This window comes from Atractosteus spatula, chromosome 18 (genome assembly GCF_055471065.1).
Source record: "Atractosteus spatula isolate fAtrSpa1 chromosome 18, fAtrSpa1.hap1, whole genome shotgun sequence".
NCBI lineage: Eukaryota > Metazoa > Chordata > Actinopteri > Semionotiformes > Lepisosteidae > Atractosteus > Atractosteus spatula.
Window position 1 is genome coordinate 14255096 of NC_142723.1, and position 17653 is coordinate 14272748.

At 42.2% G+C, this 17653-nt stretch overlaps 1 protein-coding gene across 4 annotated transcripts in view; it reads left to right on the forward strand.

Annotated features, from left to right (window-relative positions):
• The window catches only part of usp22 (ubiquitin specific peptidase 22), a 67071-nt gene that overhangs the window by 35810 nt on the left and 13608 nt on the right, over positions 1–17653 (forward strand). For 3 of the 4 annotated variants that reach the window (XM_088936759.1, XM_088936760.1, XM_088936761.1), the window contains 3 exons: positions 5940–6053; positions 7648–7749; positions 15723–15889. In XM_088936759.1, coding sequence (XP_088792885.1) covers positions 5940–6053; positions 7648–7749; positions 15723–15889 — 383 coding nt within the window. Of the gene's footprint in view, positions 1–2019; positions 2212–5939; positions 6054–7647; positions 7750–15722; positions 15890–17653 lie in introns of those variants that run through there. The other variant, XM_088936762.1, reaches the window with a different exon arrangement.

The following is a 17653-nucleotide window of genomic DNA, read 5'->3' on the forward strand; positions in this document are numbered from 1 at the left end:
ATACTTGATTTCCCAATCAGCGGTTGCTCATTTGTTTCTAGAGGAAACGTAATGCCACAATATGATCAGGATTAAGTCAGATTAACCTGGAAACGTGCCATCCATCTTTTTTATAACGTTTACAGGTGTCATTTAAAACAAGCAGTTCCAGAATATCCCGTTTGATTAATTAAGAGAACTAAGAGAGAACGCTCGTTTATTTTGGCACCGGGAAAAATGGAGACGTTAACACGAACCATCTGATTCCCGGAGTTTCGAGTTAAGCAAGAGCTATGATCCTCGGGACGAGCAGATGAGTAGCTGGAGGGTCAGATTATTTGTGTCTGCCCATTTTGGCACCTTCACCCGCCGAGGAATGGAGCCAGGGCCGATCGAGATGCCATCTCTGCCAGGCAAGCTGCTACCCTTGTTATTCCTTCACCCAGGGAATCCCTGAGCTTTGATGGGTGTGTTCTCTGTGCTGGCTGTGGTTTAGGGAAGCGCCACGTGAATATAACTAACATTAAGACGTCAAGTTAAGCATTTTTGTAACTGCGCAATTTTATGTTTAATGCTCATATCAAATCGGGCTTAGTTTCAGGCTCTAGTTGCAGTACTCCTCCCCACCAAGAGAGGAAACCGAGACGGAGACAGATCTCGTAAGCTGTAGAAGTAAAGTGATTGTTTGTTTTTTTTTCCTATTCTCTGCATGATAATTTGAGACGGTGCTGTTCGGTTTGTGGCTGCCGAGAATGATGGGAATGTGGGTGAACAGGAAGAGTGGACCGAATGTGCGCTGTGCAGTTCTAGTTGCGCGGTAGGGGGGTGCAGTGAGGCACAAGCTGCTGAGGTACGAAGAAATCATTAGCTGCTAGGTAGAATACCTGATATTAATATTTACTGACTTTAATGTTAATACACAGGAAGAAGAAGTAGGCTACCCCGCAGACAGGTGCTTACTGAGGCGGTTTCACTGACCTGGATTAGCAGTAGTCCAAGACGTGCCTGGCTTAATTAATCTTCAAACATTCAAACCGTTAATTAATTGCTCGTTTATTTTTTAATTATGAATTTGCTTAACACATTTCTGTCTAAAGTGACTTATAATGGAACCTGTTTACACAGCTGGGTATTTTACTGGAACAATTCAGGTGAAGTACTTTGCTCAGGGCTAGAATCGCAGTGTCTCAAGTGGGACTTGAACCCCCAACCTTCCGGTTACAGTTACAGCACCGAGTAGACCTAGATAGTGAATTTTCAACAGATGGCCCTTGAGTATTCTCTTCCTACTTGTCCCGGCCTTATGTGGGAGAGGGGGAAAGGATAACCAACTCCTTTTTCTTTGCGGGCAGGTAAATAGGAGTTTTGGGCCCCACCCCCAGAAGTTCAATTAGCAAATGAATGCTTTGATGGTTAATTCACACGGAGATGGATCCTCGTTGGTGTAGCTGGCTGTCTGACTTTCTTCCAGTTCTGTGATGCACTGTTTCTTTTAGGCCTCCAGAGTTCAGTTCAGGAGCAATTAATTCGATTATGAGCTTACAGCGACACAAGGGTTTTAACAGAATGAAACTAGAGAAGTGAGAATAACCGATATTCATTCAATAAACATTAAAGTTCTTACTCTGGGTTAATTATTTTTTTCTCTTTCTACGAAGATGTAATTACATTTAAGGTTTTTTCTTGTTCCCATGGTTACTCCCAAGGCTTGTTATATTGAAGGTTTTTTTTTATCTGCTTATTAATCTGGCTTCAGCTTGTCATACACCTTCTCAGCTATGTGGTCTTTGCCAATGCCAATTTAGGTAGTAATTTTGCTGGAAAACTAATATTCTGCTAGTGTAGGTGGATGAAATAAAGAAAGTCTAACTTTGGAAGAATTTAGGCACAGACAATATGGTATTAGCACCCTCTATCTCCAACGGTGGTATTTGTTGTTGTTTTTTTTAATTCTCCCAGTACAGGTTTGCAAGGGATCTAGAACCTCTCTGGCAGAATCTCTACAAGAACTGGTGCGAGGCAGGGTACACTCAGGACGAGGTGCCAGTCCACCAAATGGCACACACAGACACTTACACACTCTTGCCTAGGGCCAGTTGTCCCAGAAGCTAATGAACGTGTCAGTTTGTTTTTGGATTGTGGGAGGAAACCGGCGCACCCGGAGGAAACGTGGGCATGTGAAACATGCGAACACGGACAGAACATACGAACTCCACGCAGACAGCACAGCAGGTGTGGAATAATAACCTGTCAGACATATTCTGAATACCCACTCATCCTAGGAAGCCGCAGTTAAAATTTTCAGTGAATGAAGACAACTAAGAGTTTGAAGTTTTTAAAATGAGCTTTGTTTTGCATCCTTGATAAATCAGCACACTGTGTCAGTATGTACATCTGCAATTTTATGCCATGGGATGCGTCATGACTGGGAGATATTTTTTTGAGAAATGGTCGTCCTTTCTTTAAAAAGAAGCACAGGTGTCGGTTTCAACCACATGACTGGATATCAACACGAGCACCTCCCATACTCCTCTTTGCGTAAAGAAGTGCCCCTGTTCTCCATTTTAAATACCCTTCCAGGTAGTTTCCGATTGTGTTCTCACTGTTGTTACCGTAGAAGTCCGATGGGCTCAGTGCGGATGAGGATTTGGAACATTTCTGTCAGATCCCCTCTTAGTCTCCTCTGTTGAAGGCGCAAAAGGTTTGGATCTTTAACTTGTCAGTGTGATGCTGCTCCAAGAGCACTGGTGCCACAGAGAGTACATGTTCCAACATAATCTCAGCGTAGTAAATGTCATTTGAAATAATTCTGAAGTATGGACAACGGTAGATTTACAGAGACAGTAATGAAATCCCTTGATACTAATGTGACAGGGGAGTTCCCTAAACTGCTGCCCTCATGAAACATGATGAAAACTGTTCTTCGCGCCTGGGAGAAAAAACAAACTGTCCTACTTAATGGAGCTAAAATAGTACTACTTTTATTCACGGCATAGAGCAGCATTCTGCATCTGGACAAGGGATGTTAAGTCTGAACCGTTGCAGAAAGATTAAGGTGTGATAAACAAGCCACATTTGAAAAAAATCATAAATAATTGAACTGGGTTTGATTTGAAAACACAACTTGCAGTATTTGTGTTCGACTGGGCTGCACCCCCCCATCCGATCTCACAATCGCAGGCCAGCCAGCGAAACAGACGTGAGAGGGATCGGCGCTGGCAGTCGGGGAAACCGAAGGACGTCTCGGCTTCAGTCGAGTTTCTCTTGGCAAACGCGGGGTCTGGGGAGAATCCAGAGTCTGAGGAAACATGTCAATTTCACTTCTTCACTTCGTGACAAGAAACCCTCAGCAAACAAATGGGGTGCTATCTGGATCTGCACTTGCATTTTTTAAAGTTTGGTAAAAACTGGTCTCTAATTGATCAGGATCGCTGCTATTTTTCGGCTTTGCCTGTTTTGCTTCTGTAGGAGGAGCAGGGGTCGCTAAACATGGTAGGCTTTCACTCTGTTTCCCTCTTGATAAGACGCTGCACTCAGTTTAAAATGATCAACACTGATGCCCCAGACAGTTTGAGGCACACCCAAAAAGCCCAAAACCTCCCAGAAAAATGCCTTTAGCTCTTTTCTAAATGTTTAGCTTATTTTCTTTGTATGACAAAATCAGTGTTTCAGACAAGTCATCCTGACCCTCTCACACCTGCGCACCAGAGGCTTTGAACATTATCCTAACTGGCATTTGGCAAACTGAAGGTGTAACTGGAGCCTTTCCAAGACCCTTAAAACAACAAAGCCTCTGCTTTGGTAATGTCCTCGTTTTCCTTTCTTTTATGCGGGGATATAACAGACACATTGCAAAAACTACAACAGTGTTTGTGGCTACAGAACCCTCAGTTAGAAGGACTGTAATATAGAATGGGCATGTGAATATATCCTATACTGCAGTATAAAATGACTTCTGTGTGTACACTTGTCAATAGACCTGTTGAAGTTTATTCATATAACTAGATTGTCTCACACTGGAAAAGATTGTTTTTCCACAAGAACGGCTGACCCCTTTGAATGAAATGGACCATTGGGCTTCTGTAAATCTTGACATCTAGGAGATCCACACCCTGCTGTGCAAGAGCGCCACCCGGAGTCCGGCAGCTTGCTGGTGCAAGTGGATTCTTCCTGTGCCAACACTGCAGGGCTCGTGTGGAAAATGATTGTGTGGTTTTGGCTCGATCATCTTCCCAGTGGAAAGTATGCATTGGTCCTCTTCCGTTTGTGAACCATTTCAATCGGTCTCGTTTTTTCAGTATCTCCAAACTTGCACTTTATAGAATTAAAAAGCCTGTTCTCGTTAGCTTGTGCAAGGAGTGCTAGTTAATTTTTCTGAGGGAAATATTCAGGACGATCTCTTTGCTGCTACAAATCTGAAGCCTTTGCTCGGCGTTCAGGCAGTCCCCATCTGTCTTGGCTATACCCCAAACTTTCTGTAATCTCTGATAATCTGCGATATTTTGCATGGAGAATTTTGCAACGTCTTTCCGACTATCAATAGGTTGTCAAGGCAACAGCAAACAGGTACTGTAGCAGTGCTGGAATTGTTCATGCACAGCTATGAGCAAGGATAGCAGATTGAAGTGGGTAACATGGATGGCCTGGCCTCTCCTGTTGTGAAGTTCAGGGCTGCTTGGAAAGAGGATTGTGTGAGGACGACGCAGTCCAGAGGAATGTAAAGTTTTCTGACAGAAAAGAAAGCGGAGGTGGAAAAGACTAAAACACGGTGCTTTTGACACTGAATTTGAGATGTTAAAGAGCTTTTTTTATTTTCAGTACTGCCGTGGTTACAAAGCAGTCCTGCACAAAAGCAGATGAAGTTGTTTGGTGGAGAATCTGAATGCCATCTTCTGTCGTGACATTTACCAGGTGCTGTGGCATGGAGAAATTTATTGGCAACCTTGAACAATAAAAAGGGATTTGATACTTCACTCCGAGATCCTAGAGCCCCAGTAAAGGCCTTGCAAAACCTGCAATTTATACTGTGTCTAATCAGATTAGAGACTGTGTATATGAGCTTCATAACAGCCTTTTTAAAAGTTGAGTTAAGTACTTTATCTTAGGTTCTTCTTTGGGGGGATAAGCAAGTATCTTGTTAACCTTAAATAAGCGCATCTTTTTCTTAAGACATCAGTTGATGGTCGGTTATGTGCATCCTGTTCACGCTACAAGAAAGCGATGCAAAAAGTTCAAAGAAGCCTGGCAGATACATTTTGAAACATACTAAGCGTCAGCTCAGAAGCTGTTCATGAAGTGGGATTAAATATGTGTTTGTTGGTTGAGCTGTAGGGCTAGGAGCTTGTGAGTCTGAGCCTTGGTCATGTGTCCAGGCAGCAGTGCGCACCAGCAGGGTTGGGATGAGATCAGCCGGCCTGGGCTTTCGTGAGCCCTGCGGCTAAAATAAAGAAACTTTCCTGACCCGATGGGCGCCTGCGGACTTTCTGCGCCACCGGCGAGAGACGCGCCGCTCCCCCTCCAGTCGGCGCTACCGCTGGCGCGTCGGCCGGTGGATGGCTCTGCAGGTGGGCGTGTCAGAGGAGCACATCCGCGCGCCTTGTGTGCCGCCAAGTACGCTACAGGGGTCGCTACCAAATAGCCAAGTGGATTTTCAAATTTTTAGAAAGAACAATTTCAAAATTACGTCAGAGCCTCTGTCATGCCAGAAACCAAAATGCTTGTTTGAACAGCAATGTTTGGCAACGTTAAATGCCATGATATTTTTAGCGAGGCCAAATGTCCTGTTCCACAGTAGCTGGATTGGACAGGTGCTTGCCCTTTGCATATCTTTTTCGGATGGACCTCCGTTGAATTGTAAAGTATAATTTTGCTGTTCAGCATTTTGTTTTGTTTTTTTGTGTGCCCTTCCTCAAAGAAATTCAGGCTAACTAATCATAGTGATTTCTTTTTCTTTCCTACAGCAATTGACCTATTATACGGTGGTATATATTGTTTTATGTGTCAAGACTACATATATGATAAAGACATGGAACAGATTGCCAAAGAAGAACAAAGAAAGGCTTGGAAATTACAAGGTATGTGGCTTTTTCAGACAGAGTTGTCCTGGAAAGGTAAATCACAAGCATATAACATGAATTGGAATACTTCTTCCCCATCCTTGCCTTAATGCTTAAGATTCTGTTCTAGCTTTTACTATTGCATTTAATGTGACTGTGTGGTGTTGGCTCTTATTTATTTTAATACATTTTTATAAGTTTCAGTGAAGTGTACTTGTTAATATTAATGACTTGTTTGCAGCAAAGGTGTCACTGGCTTTAGCTTGAATAGGCGCACACTTAAACGTTGCATGGTAGAATTCTCTTTGAATGACACTAGAAAAGAAATTCCTTTACTGTTTATTTTTCATTTAAAAGGGCAGAATGTCTGAATGTAACTTGGGGGGCTAAACACCAATAGAAAAAAATATGCCCTGTTTAAAACTCAGTTGAATTGGACAACAAGCAAAGCCGTTTTCTGCCAGGCAAAATGTAGATTATTTTAGATCTAATAGTTCCGTTAAATTGTTTTTTTCTGAACCCATGAGCCATAAGCCACCATTGTTAATGCATGTATTAAACACAGCCATGAATAATACATTTGTACTTCCTACAACCACTGCTAAAATGAATTCAAAGTTTCAAATCCACCCCCCCCCCCCCCCCCATCATTTATCTATCATAGCTATAAAATTCAGTTGATTAAAATGTGTGAGAAGAACAGTCTTAAATTAGTATTACTACAGCAGGATAGATTTAATGAGCAAGTTCTCCTCAAAAGGCAGTTTGTGTGTTGGAAATTGTTTCAAATGCTCATTCAAATTCCAGTAGTGCTCCAGTTGCATGGGATCTTGGGACAGCTCTGCAGGCCTGATAGGTGATCACAGGTCCACCAGCCAATGAAGGCGTCCATTTGGAGAGTGGGGGCGTTTCTATTACTGGGCCACGTGACCGAAATTCCTCCAGGGATGATGAATAATTTACACTTACCAGCTGGGTTTGCTTGATTTGTAATAGTAATAATCCCTGGCGGTGGCTGACTAGGCATCTGCGAGGTTATTAGTGCCCAGTGCGCAAGTGATGCTTTTGCTGGGCGGTTGGCTCTTTGGGTTTAAGCCCTGCTCTGGCTGGGGGAATTGGATGGCCTCGCAGTGCATTTTCAGGACTGCATATATTATGTGGATCTGCTAGGATGAGCCGAGCTGATTCGCTATTGATGAACCCAAAGTGGGACAAAGTGGCACAAAACCCATATCTCCATAAATCATGCCATTTGAGGCGATTCATCTTCTCGACAAACTCTTAAAGAAAATCAGAACCCAGGGGTATTGTTATCCTTTGTTGCATTTTTTTTTTGCAAAGGGGATATTCGCACAGTTAGAATATTTGCGCAGATCAGATTTTTGCGGATTATCTTCCAGCCCCATGGGCAGAACTGAGGGATGGATGTGCAGGCGGGACGAAACTTTCTGCAGACTCCTTCTTGAGCTGCAGTCCATCATCTCTCCGTAGGATTAAAAAAAAAAAATCCGGATCCTGTTTGAACTTGAGCATCATCCGGGTGCAGCTCTACCGTTTTCATCTGCATGTGGTCTCTTTTCTTTTCTCTTGCCAACTGTCTTTCGGCTGTCAGGTGTGGGCGAGAAGTACTCAACGTGGGAGCCAACCAAGAGGGAGCTGGAATTACTACGGCATAACCCCAAACGTCGGAAAATAACTACAAACTGCACCATCGGTGAGACCGGTCTTCCGGCTGCAGCCAAACGACGTTCGCTCGTCCGTTCCGTATCCCCACAGCTGGTATATTAACTGCTCACCAGGGAGAGGAGGAAATGGGAGTCATAATGGGAGTTCGGCAGCGTTTTACAAACTCAGAAGTGTTTCTTTGCTAAGTTCTGTGGGAGTAAATCTGTTGTGTTGATACCTGCTAAATGAGGTTCTCGTTTTTTTCACATCGGTGAAAGATTTAAAGTTTTTCCCGCCATCATCGATATATCACGGCTGTGAAATGCAGTGGATAAAAATGTTTGAGAAGAACAGTCTCCAAATTACTGTTACTAGCAGGACAGATTTTAATGAGTAAGTTCTTCCCTTTTGTTTTTGTTGTTTTTTTTTTAAAACGTTTTAGACGCTCATTCGAAATTCCAGTAGTGCAGGGATTCTGGGACAGCTCTGCAGGCCTGATAGGGGGGGATCACGGGTTCATCAGCCAATGAAGTACTTCTGCTCAGGCTGCCCTCTGGGGCGGCAGTCTTGTTTTCTCTTTTTTTTTTTTTGCAGTCCACACCTTTTCCAGTAGATCGTTTTTTATTATGATTTCGGAAATGTCTGCAATCAAGGACTAAAGAACAGTGGAATCTGCCGACTTGAATTAATAATTAGCCATCGGGCAGGTTTTGCCACTTAGATCCCGGCAGGAAAGTCATTTCTACACCTTACGGTTTTTGGAGAATTCACAAACTTTAGGCTATGCAGCCAAACGTGTTGAAAAGAGAGAGAATTGAGCAAATCTGACACAGAAGGCACTGCTGTGTTTTGCGTTTGCTGCCCTGGCACAGCTCCCCTTCCTCTTCTGTGCCTGTGAGACAGGAGGAATCGTGTGTTCTGTCACTCTCCTGCCTGTGGTTGTGAACTGTCAAGCTTGTGCATCGCTGAGGTGGGCTTCATTTTGTGAAGGAGGCTCCTCCCACACAGGTCCCTGACACTTGCGCTCCCGTTGTGCTAAATATATCCTCTCCCACAGCCCACCCGCCCACCACCACTGCCGCCACCACCTCCCTTCCCCTGCACTGAGTCATCGGAGTTGTGCTACAAAATCAATGAGCCACCCGAGTTAAAATGTCTCAGTCATCTTGAATGTTGCCGCCTCCCCCTGTCGCATGTGGCTGTCTCAGACCCTGGCTGCCATCGATCATGTAATAATCCTGGGCCCCAGCAAATCTCATTTAAACTAACAAGAAGATAAATGATAGATGCAGCACTCCTGGATTGTTTACAGTGTATTAACATCAGCTGACCGACCTTACTGATTTCACGATTACAGAGAAGGCTTAAATACCATGGAGATGGTCTGGTTTGCTGCAGGATAGGACAGTGCAGTCAGGTTTGTGGGCAGAGGTATTTTTAGTGGAACAGGCTGTTTTTTTTAAACCTTTTATGACATGGAGACTTCACATTCACCTTGTCTATGCTTAGGCCACTGTAAAGCATTCTGGATTTTAAAATAAGTCATCAGTTTGGTGCAGTCTTGAAGCATCCCAGACATATTAAGGGTGATTAATGGTCAAGAAGGCATTGGATGTAGCCAAGGTCTGGTTACCAGGAGATGCTTGGTTCGAGCCCCAGCTTTGCTACTGGCGCCTTGTGTTGTCTCAAGTTATTTAGCCTCCTTGTGCTCCATCCTTACAATAAAACCAGGGTTCTTTCTTTATTCTTATTAGTAGTATACTAAGACACTGCATTGTTTAGATACAAGTAGAAATAAATAGAAACTATCAGTTACTCTTCTACATGTATAGATAGACTGATGGTCGTTTAAATGCGTTATTCAAGGCTTGGAGTTCATAGGAATCAAACATCATAGTACCCTGTGAAATGCTTTTTTTTATTTTTGAGTATCTCTGTGTAATTTCAGCTGAAAGGTGTCTTTTAAAACGGAAGGAACTTCTTGAAAGATGTTAATTGAGAGATTGTTTTTTCTTCTTTTTCACCCTGCATTTTCTTTTAATTAGTGATCAATTATGACAGAAAGTGTCTTTGGTGCTCTTTCCTGCACAGTTCAGTTTTCTTGTTGGCTGTGACTCAGTTGCTTTTTGTACACTAAAGGCTGAGGACTTGAAACTGTGTTTATAACAAGCGGTAGGATATTTGTAGCGTAGGCGTTGGGTGTTAATAGATTGCGACATTTTTACGTAATCCAAGTGCGCTTCATCACCATGTGTAGCTGGAATTGGGGGATATGTAAATCTGCAGGGGCCATGGGTTCGATTCCCGACCTGGAGTGTTATCGGTGTGGAGTTTGTATTGTTCTGTCCAAGTTTGTATGGGTTTCCTCCAGGTGCTCCAGTTTCCTGTCATAACCCAAAGACATACCGGTAGGTTAGTTGGCTTCTGGGAAGATTGGCCCTGGTGTGAGTGTGTGTACCCTGCAGTGAACTCTCATCCTGTGCAGGGTGTATCCTGCCTTGTGCCTGTTGCCAACCGGAATCGGCTCCCGCTACCCCGCGACCCTTTATTGGATAAAGCAGTTAGAAAATGGATGGATGGATAAATCCTTGTGTATACAAATGGGTCCGACTGCATTCTGTTAAGTCAGAAGAGGAATACAGCGAAACATGCCTAACGGGAGCACACGAGCTGATCTGTGATCTCAGTCAAGTCTCAGCCATGCCCAGGAAAACTAATTAATGCACAGTGTGTTGAGTTCGGACCACTGGTAGAAGCTCCTCCTTTGTCATTCACTGGTAGGGAATAAGTACAGATAAAGATGTAGAGAGCAGAAATAAAGGGGGAAAAAATGGTCTTCCTTATATATTAAGTGCTACACTCTTTGCTTAAGTTATTTAGAAATACATTGTGTTTGTTGAAAGCTACTGTCTTTGGTGAGAAATGTGATCGTAAGACATGTGCATTGATGGGTGCGGGGTGGCTTATGCCTTTAACGTGTTCACTCACATCCGGGGTACCGGTGATGTTCCTGGAGTGTACAGAAGGAAACCAGAGCTAAAAGGCTAAAAAAAACACTTTCTCAATTTAAAAGTTTTCACTATGTCAACACTGTATGAAGAAGTAGATGTGATTATACTGAATTATGCATGAGCAGCTTGTTGGTTAAATATTGTCATTTTCCAATCAAAACATCCGTTTAACAGGCATCACCAAATGTTCAAAGGAGACTTTAAAGAGAGGGATAAAATCTATCCAAAAAGAACAGGAGTATTCCCTGTGAAGTTTTTTTTTGTACTTATATTGAAAACATGCAGTGGTTGAATAGCTCAAGAAAGACAGAAACTAGGTTCGCCTGATAAATTCTGACAATGTGAAGGAGGAATAAAAATCAAGGCTATGGCTCAAACAATGTCTGCACCTTCCAGCAAATACAATACTTTCATCAGTTGTTGCAGATTGCCCAGACTGTAATTTTTAATTTACTGGTCTCAAAAAAATAATAAAAGAAGCTTTAGATTTTAAGAAACAGGCAAGCCACAGAACAGTTATGGTAGGTTTGTTAAAAATGAATGTTCTTATCAGAAATGATCCAAAGCTTTCTTATGAATTCTGGCTGTACTGTAGATCTTTGATCCTTTAAAGCAAAATGGCAGCATGCGCTTCTTTCTCAGACTGGAGTTTTCATCATCCTTACTCACTAGGGACAGCAGGATGGTATTTATTTTCACTTTATCAGATGAATGCAGCAGAAGAACGAGAGATCTGGCTTCCCGAGTGGCATTAGTGCGCATTAGTGGAAGATTAGCCTGCTCGTTAGCATCTGAACCGACTTTTCAAAACAGGGGTTTTGAAGACAGGTAACGGTCTTGTGTATGGAATTCAAGAAGGATGAAATTTACAAACCAGGTTCATAATTGGCCTGCAACTCCTGGAATCCCCACATCCCCATGTTATGAAATGTTTAAATAGAGACTGAGGCAGGGGGATCAGTGCTAATAGCTGAATATCAGTGGCAGGTGGCGTGTTAAAAATGTGTGTGTTAAGAGTGAATGACGTCTGGGTGACAGGAGAGGAGATTAATATTAATGCAGTGGGCTTTACTATACCTTCAGGAGCAGAACTTTCACACCACAGTTTTTCTTGAAAATAGGAAGAGATTTTATTCTCACTCGCACCACAATCAGACCACAACTGGTAAGACGGATGACTGGTAAAATAAGTGTCGGCTGTATTTCTAAACTCTCACGAGTCTGTGACCGAATTAAACATTTTGCACACAAGTGCAGAACTGAAGTGAGTGTTGTTAAATGTCAAACACAAAGCCTTTGTGAGCCACATTGTGTAACCTTCGCACACCAGAACATTTGCATGTCTGAGTATCTGACCAGATGTCCTTTAAATGTGTGAATAGGCTGTCTCGGTGTGGGGCCAGCATCGCCTGCAGTTCCTGCAGTTTTGTGTTTCATTACTTCATTGCAATGTCATATGGTCGTTCCAAATTGGGCAGCGTGCTGTTAAATAAAAGCTCGACCATTTAGTATGAAGAGATGCATTTTTGAATGCGCTCGCTGCTTTTTGGAAAAACAAATGCAAATTTCCTCAAAAACCTTGATCCAAGAACGATAGGACCAAAGCATTGTCACGTGGGCATTGTCCAGCAAATCTCTGCTTCAAGTACCAGATGATAATGACCATTAAAGAGAACTGGAGATATCGAGAAAAGAGCTACAGGTGCTTTTCTGTAGTTTTTCTGGTGTTTTTTTCTGTGCATAACTCAACAAGCTGGGTTATATCTTTAAGAGGGGGTGGATAAGGTTGTAGTGTGGTGGTGTTGTACACAAATGCAGCGTTCATAGTATTTCTACTAAAAAGGAAAGATATTTAAGATCTCCAAACAATTAGATGTCCTTGCATTGAAAATTGTACAGGTAATATGAACTTGGGAAAAATAAAACATGTTCGAGTTATTTTATATGATTCCCATGAACTTTGGCTTATGCATGATTTGCTTTGACAGTTAAGGCATACAGTTCTGAAATTATGACAACAAGAAAGATCGCTGTTGATTTTGGATGTAGTTTCAAACTGGGGAATAACCTTTGGTTGGGTTTTTTAATATTTTGTAAGGTCCGACTTACTGTAACCTGATGTTTTAGTTAATTCTGAAGGTGGACTTGAGACGCACCGAGAATCAGGGCATGGGTAATACTTTAATAAATAAAATAAATAAAACTTTATGGTTTTAATACTCTGAAGCCAAATGATACCATTTGGTTTCCAGCTAATGGATTGTTTGCAATACTCTGATTGTAACGGCTTGCTATAAGTTGTGCATGTTCTTGTTAAATTTGGGATTGAGTAGGAGTGGCTTAACCATCACATTATCATTAAGAAAAGGAGGTAGTTTACCCTCTACCAAAGTTTACCCTCTATCTGCGGCATTTTTTATTCTCTCTAATAAGGAAGATAGAATTCAAACAGATTCAACCAGCGTCTCGTAGGCTAACGTTCTTTATCAGGGGAGAATCGGAAAGGGTACTACAAGTGCTTTCTGAGCCTAGCCAGTAAGAGAGTGTAGCATGGCCTTTATCTGGGGCTTAATCTTCAGTGCTGCCTCCCTGTGAGCTGCTCTCCCTCTGTATACAATTAAGCCAAAGTGAAGAAATAAATCACAGAGCTGACAGAAGGTTGGCGGTGTGTGTCTAGACGGCTACAGTGAGTGGGCAGAGGATGAGGCCAGAGCTTGCTAGACTACAGCCGACAGCAGTGTCTGTGTCCTTCCACTCCAGTTATGCGTAGGGTTTTCAGTCAAGCACCTGAAGTTGCATTTTCAAACAGCAGATGCTTTAATAATAAACAGGGCTCAACTGAAGAGAGGTTTTGTGAGGTCTTTGGCAATGCTCAGGAGAAAATCGTCAGTGCTAGGGTAGATGGGGCAGTTCACTTACTGCATATACATATGTACTGTACATAGCTGTTTATACACATAGCCGAGCTGGAATGCAAACCATTCATACAGAAACGAAACGAGTTCAGTTGCAGTCTGTTGTGAGAGACTGCATAATTTTTTTTTCCTCCAAATTTAGAATCAACTCTTTTTGATTACCTTGGCTCTTCAACCTTTGAACCCCATCCAAGTAAGAATTAAAATAACGAACCGGTGAGTTCTGTGAGCACTTGGCTCAGGACATCTTCAGGTTAAGGTTCTCCCCAAATTAGTATTTGTTTTACAGCATGAAGGTAGATTTGGGTAGGAAACATTGGATAATTGGGAATATAAACCAAAGCCTAACAGCAATCGGAATTAAGGAAATGGACGCAAACGAGTTTCAATGGTTCTGCTTGGGATTTCACATTCATTTTTGTCATCATAAAAAACCCAGCATTACTTTATGACCTTATTTCTAAGTGGTCTGAAATCACTAAATTACATTTTATGTACATTCAATATAATGAATAGTGACATTTTTGGCTGAAAATCTGAGGTCAGTGAATAGGCCAGCCTGTTTTAGCCATTGGAAGAATATTTTTGTGTACGAATACGAATGCTTTGTGTCCAAGTTTTCTTCAGAGCAAACTGTAGGTCAGTTGGCTTTTTTACTGTAGTCTGCGTAACCCAACCACTGGAAAACAAGAAGCCTTAGGCTCCTGCATATAACAAATGAAAATGAGGATTTATGATGTTTAATGTTATAAATAGGGTACTTTGAACTTGTGTCTTGAAGGTAAACATTAAAATTTCAGTCGCGGTAATTTTTTTCTTTTTACGCACCTGAAAGCTGGGGAGACAGCTTCTCACTGATGAAACCTTCATACCAGCCCATGGTGGTGTGGGATGAAGATCGGGCTCTTTGTCACAGGGCCCCGCAGTGCCCACGGTGTGATTAACACCCAACACTGAACTGTTGCCACATCCTGGCCATAGCTCGGCAAGTTCACTCGTGCTGTGGGCACTGCGGGCCAATTCTAGCTTACCAAGCAAGACCTGCTGGTGCTGCTGGAGTTCAGCTGTTTATCCACAGCAACTTCTGCAACCCCTCTGGCATCCAGTGCAGCCCTGGTTCTGGAGAGTCCCGTTCCCACCTAAGTCACTCGTTTCTGAAGATCAGAAACACTCAAGAGAGCTCCTTGATTTCAAACAGCACGCACGGACCTCATTTCCTTTTCTTAATTTAAACAGTCTCCCACAAGTTAATGCCATTATTTTTTTTCCAAGTCTTTATTTAAAGTCTTTAAGTCATTTAGTGGTTATCAATAAACCTGGCTGAACTGGGGCTCACCATGAGCAGGTGCGTGGTCAAGGCCACTCCCTTTGATGACAGTATCTCGTCTGTAGAGTTCAGGCTGTTTCCCATAAAAAAAATAGATACCACTGTTGAGAATAACCGAAGTAAACATTCAGTAAAAAAAAAAGTAAAGCGAAACACTATATCAGGTTGTAAAAGAGAACAAAGTAGATGGTCACTTCACAGGTTCTTGGTCTGCATGGATCTGCGTTGGCCTCGGATCTCTGAATCCTCTTGCTTTCTTCTAAATAGTGCTGAATCTGAAATCAAGCTGTGTGTAACTCAGAGGTGGTGGTAGAGTGGCAGTAAGCAGTGCTGCAGCTCCTGGGTCTTGGGTTGAGTTCAGGCCTGGTGTGCCTTCTGTGTGATAAGTGGTTTTTTTCCTCCTCCCTGTGTTCTAGCCTGCATTGTCTGTGTGTGTATCTGCCCTGCAGTGGACTTGTGTTGTGCAAGCTGTAGTCCCCCCGTGAGCCCAAGGCTTCTGGGTTAAGCTCTGTTGGTTGGTGAGGTTGTCTCAATCCTCACCAGGAGTTAAAAGTGTATTTCAAGGATGGATGGATATTACAGTGGCAGGAATAGAGACATTGAAGCATCTGTTCTTCAGCCTGCTCTTCTGCGTCTAGGTTTTTGTAGCAGTTACTGTAAAGGAGCAGAATACCGCCTAATGCTGCATTTTGTTTTCCTCTTTTGATTACTCTTTGTAAACAATTCAAGCACATTCCTTAACCTGCTTTTTCTGCCTGTTTTTTTGCAGGTCTACGGGGCTTAATAAACCTAGGGAACACATGCTTTATGAACTGTATTGTCCAGGCACTTACCCACACCCCCCTTCTACGAGATTTTTTCCTCTCAGACCGACACAAATGCGAAATGCAATCCAACTCCTGTCTGGTTTGTGAAATGTCCCAGCTTTTTCAGGAGGTGAGTTGTAAAGGAGGATAATGCTGCTTAATGCTTTTTCTGTCTTATCCTGGCAGTGCAATCAGGCACCATTATCAGACCAAGTCAGCTGATATGACTCGGGTTGCTGTGTTGAAACTGTGGGTGTTGTTCAGTTGCCTTTTTTTTTTCAGGTTGCATTTTTAAAATGTTCCAAAAGACAACTACAACAGAATTGGCACTTATTTTATGTTCCGTTCTGTGCTGGGGTTTTTTTTCCCCCCAGTGCAGTGTGATTTGGGATTTTCTTTAAAGAGATTCTTTAAATTTTCCCAAATTGTCCTACTTGCCAGACATCGATTTTGGTATGTTTCATATATACAGCGCTCTCCATATCTTTCATGTTCACGTTAACTGTTGCTGAAAAATGATTCTGAAGCATGAAATTTGTGCAATATTTTATGCTTGGATTAATTTAAAATGTGCCTTTTTTAAAAAAAAGTTCATTACTTAAATTAACTTTAATAAACACAAAGAGCAGAATTTTTCACAGCCCTGCAATAAGCACTTTGAGCATCTACCTTTTGATCACACTGAGAAGGCATTTCCGGTACAGTGTTATAAGGTTGGGATTCCTGTTATGTCTCCTTAGGGGTATTTTATTACTCCTGCGGGGAGCATTTCTCCAGCTGCACCAGCTTTCTTGGTTTTGTTTTCTAAACTGTTCTATGGGGTTCAGATTGGGGAAAAAATGCTCGATTTGATTCAGTTCTGGGAGTGGGATTGCCAGTCATGAACATTGATTCTATATTCACTTCACCATTTCTTAATAGATTGTGATGCATACTTGAGATCACAGTCGTGCTGGAATATCCATTTTAGACCAATTGATCCTCCTAGTAGACGGCACGAATACATTTGCCCAAAGTGTTTTGGTTCACGAGTTCATTGATCCTTCAATTCTAAACAGTGACTCAGGACCAGAAGATTCAAGACAAGACCAGACCAAAATAGATCCATGATGTTTGTCTCAGCATGTGCCTCACCCTTTTATGCTGGCGAGAATGTCCATAAAGCTCAATTTTCGTTTCAGACTCACTCCCAGCTGTCATTTTCGTATAGTTTGACGAATTCATACCTGCCGTTCTGGTGCAGAGCCTACAGGACAGGCTTCTTCCTTCCAACTCTGCTGTGAACACCATAATCAGGGAGTCAATATCAAATCAAATAGTAGTTTTAGAGACGTTTTATCTTCATGATGTCAGACTGTTGCAGAGATCTGGAACTTTTAGCCTTGGATTCACCTGAAATAGTTACCACAGCACATGGTAGCTCTTGCTTCCTCTTCCTGGCTATGTTAACTTTGTCCTTGAATTTCTTAAGGCTGTACACTTTGGTGGAAACTGGTAGTTTTATTTTTTTGGATTTTTTTTTTATAGTCACCACTTGTGGTGATCAGCAACTCCTTGCCTGCTGTTTTCTGAGAGGTCTTCATCCTTTACCACGCTAGCGGGTGTTACTGAGTGTCCTTACTGCTGTGTTACATCCTTTTAAACACCACAGAAATAGGGATTTAGTGAAAGCCTTTCGAATGTCCAGACAACAGAATTATTTTTGCAGTTTATAAATGTATACATTTTAAAAGACTTTTGAACACGGTATTCTTGCGTCAGAACTACGTTCTTTGGAAAACATCTGATGCTAACTTTTCTTTGTTAGTGTTAAAAATAAGGGTATTTCAAACCATCTGAGCAAAACAAACATTCCCGAGTCATCCTTTTTTCCGCTGAGCCATGTTTCCAGTTA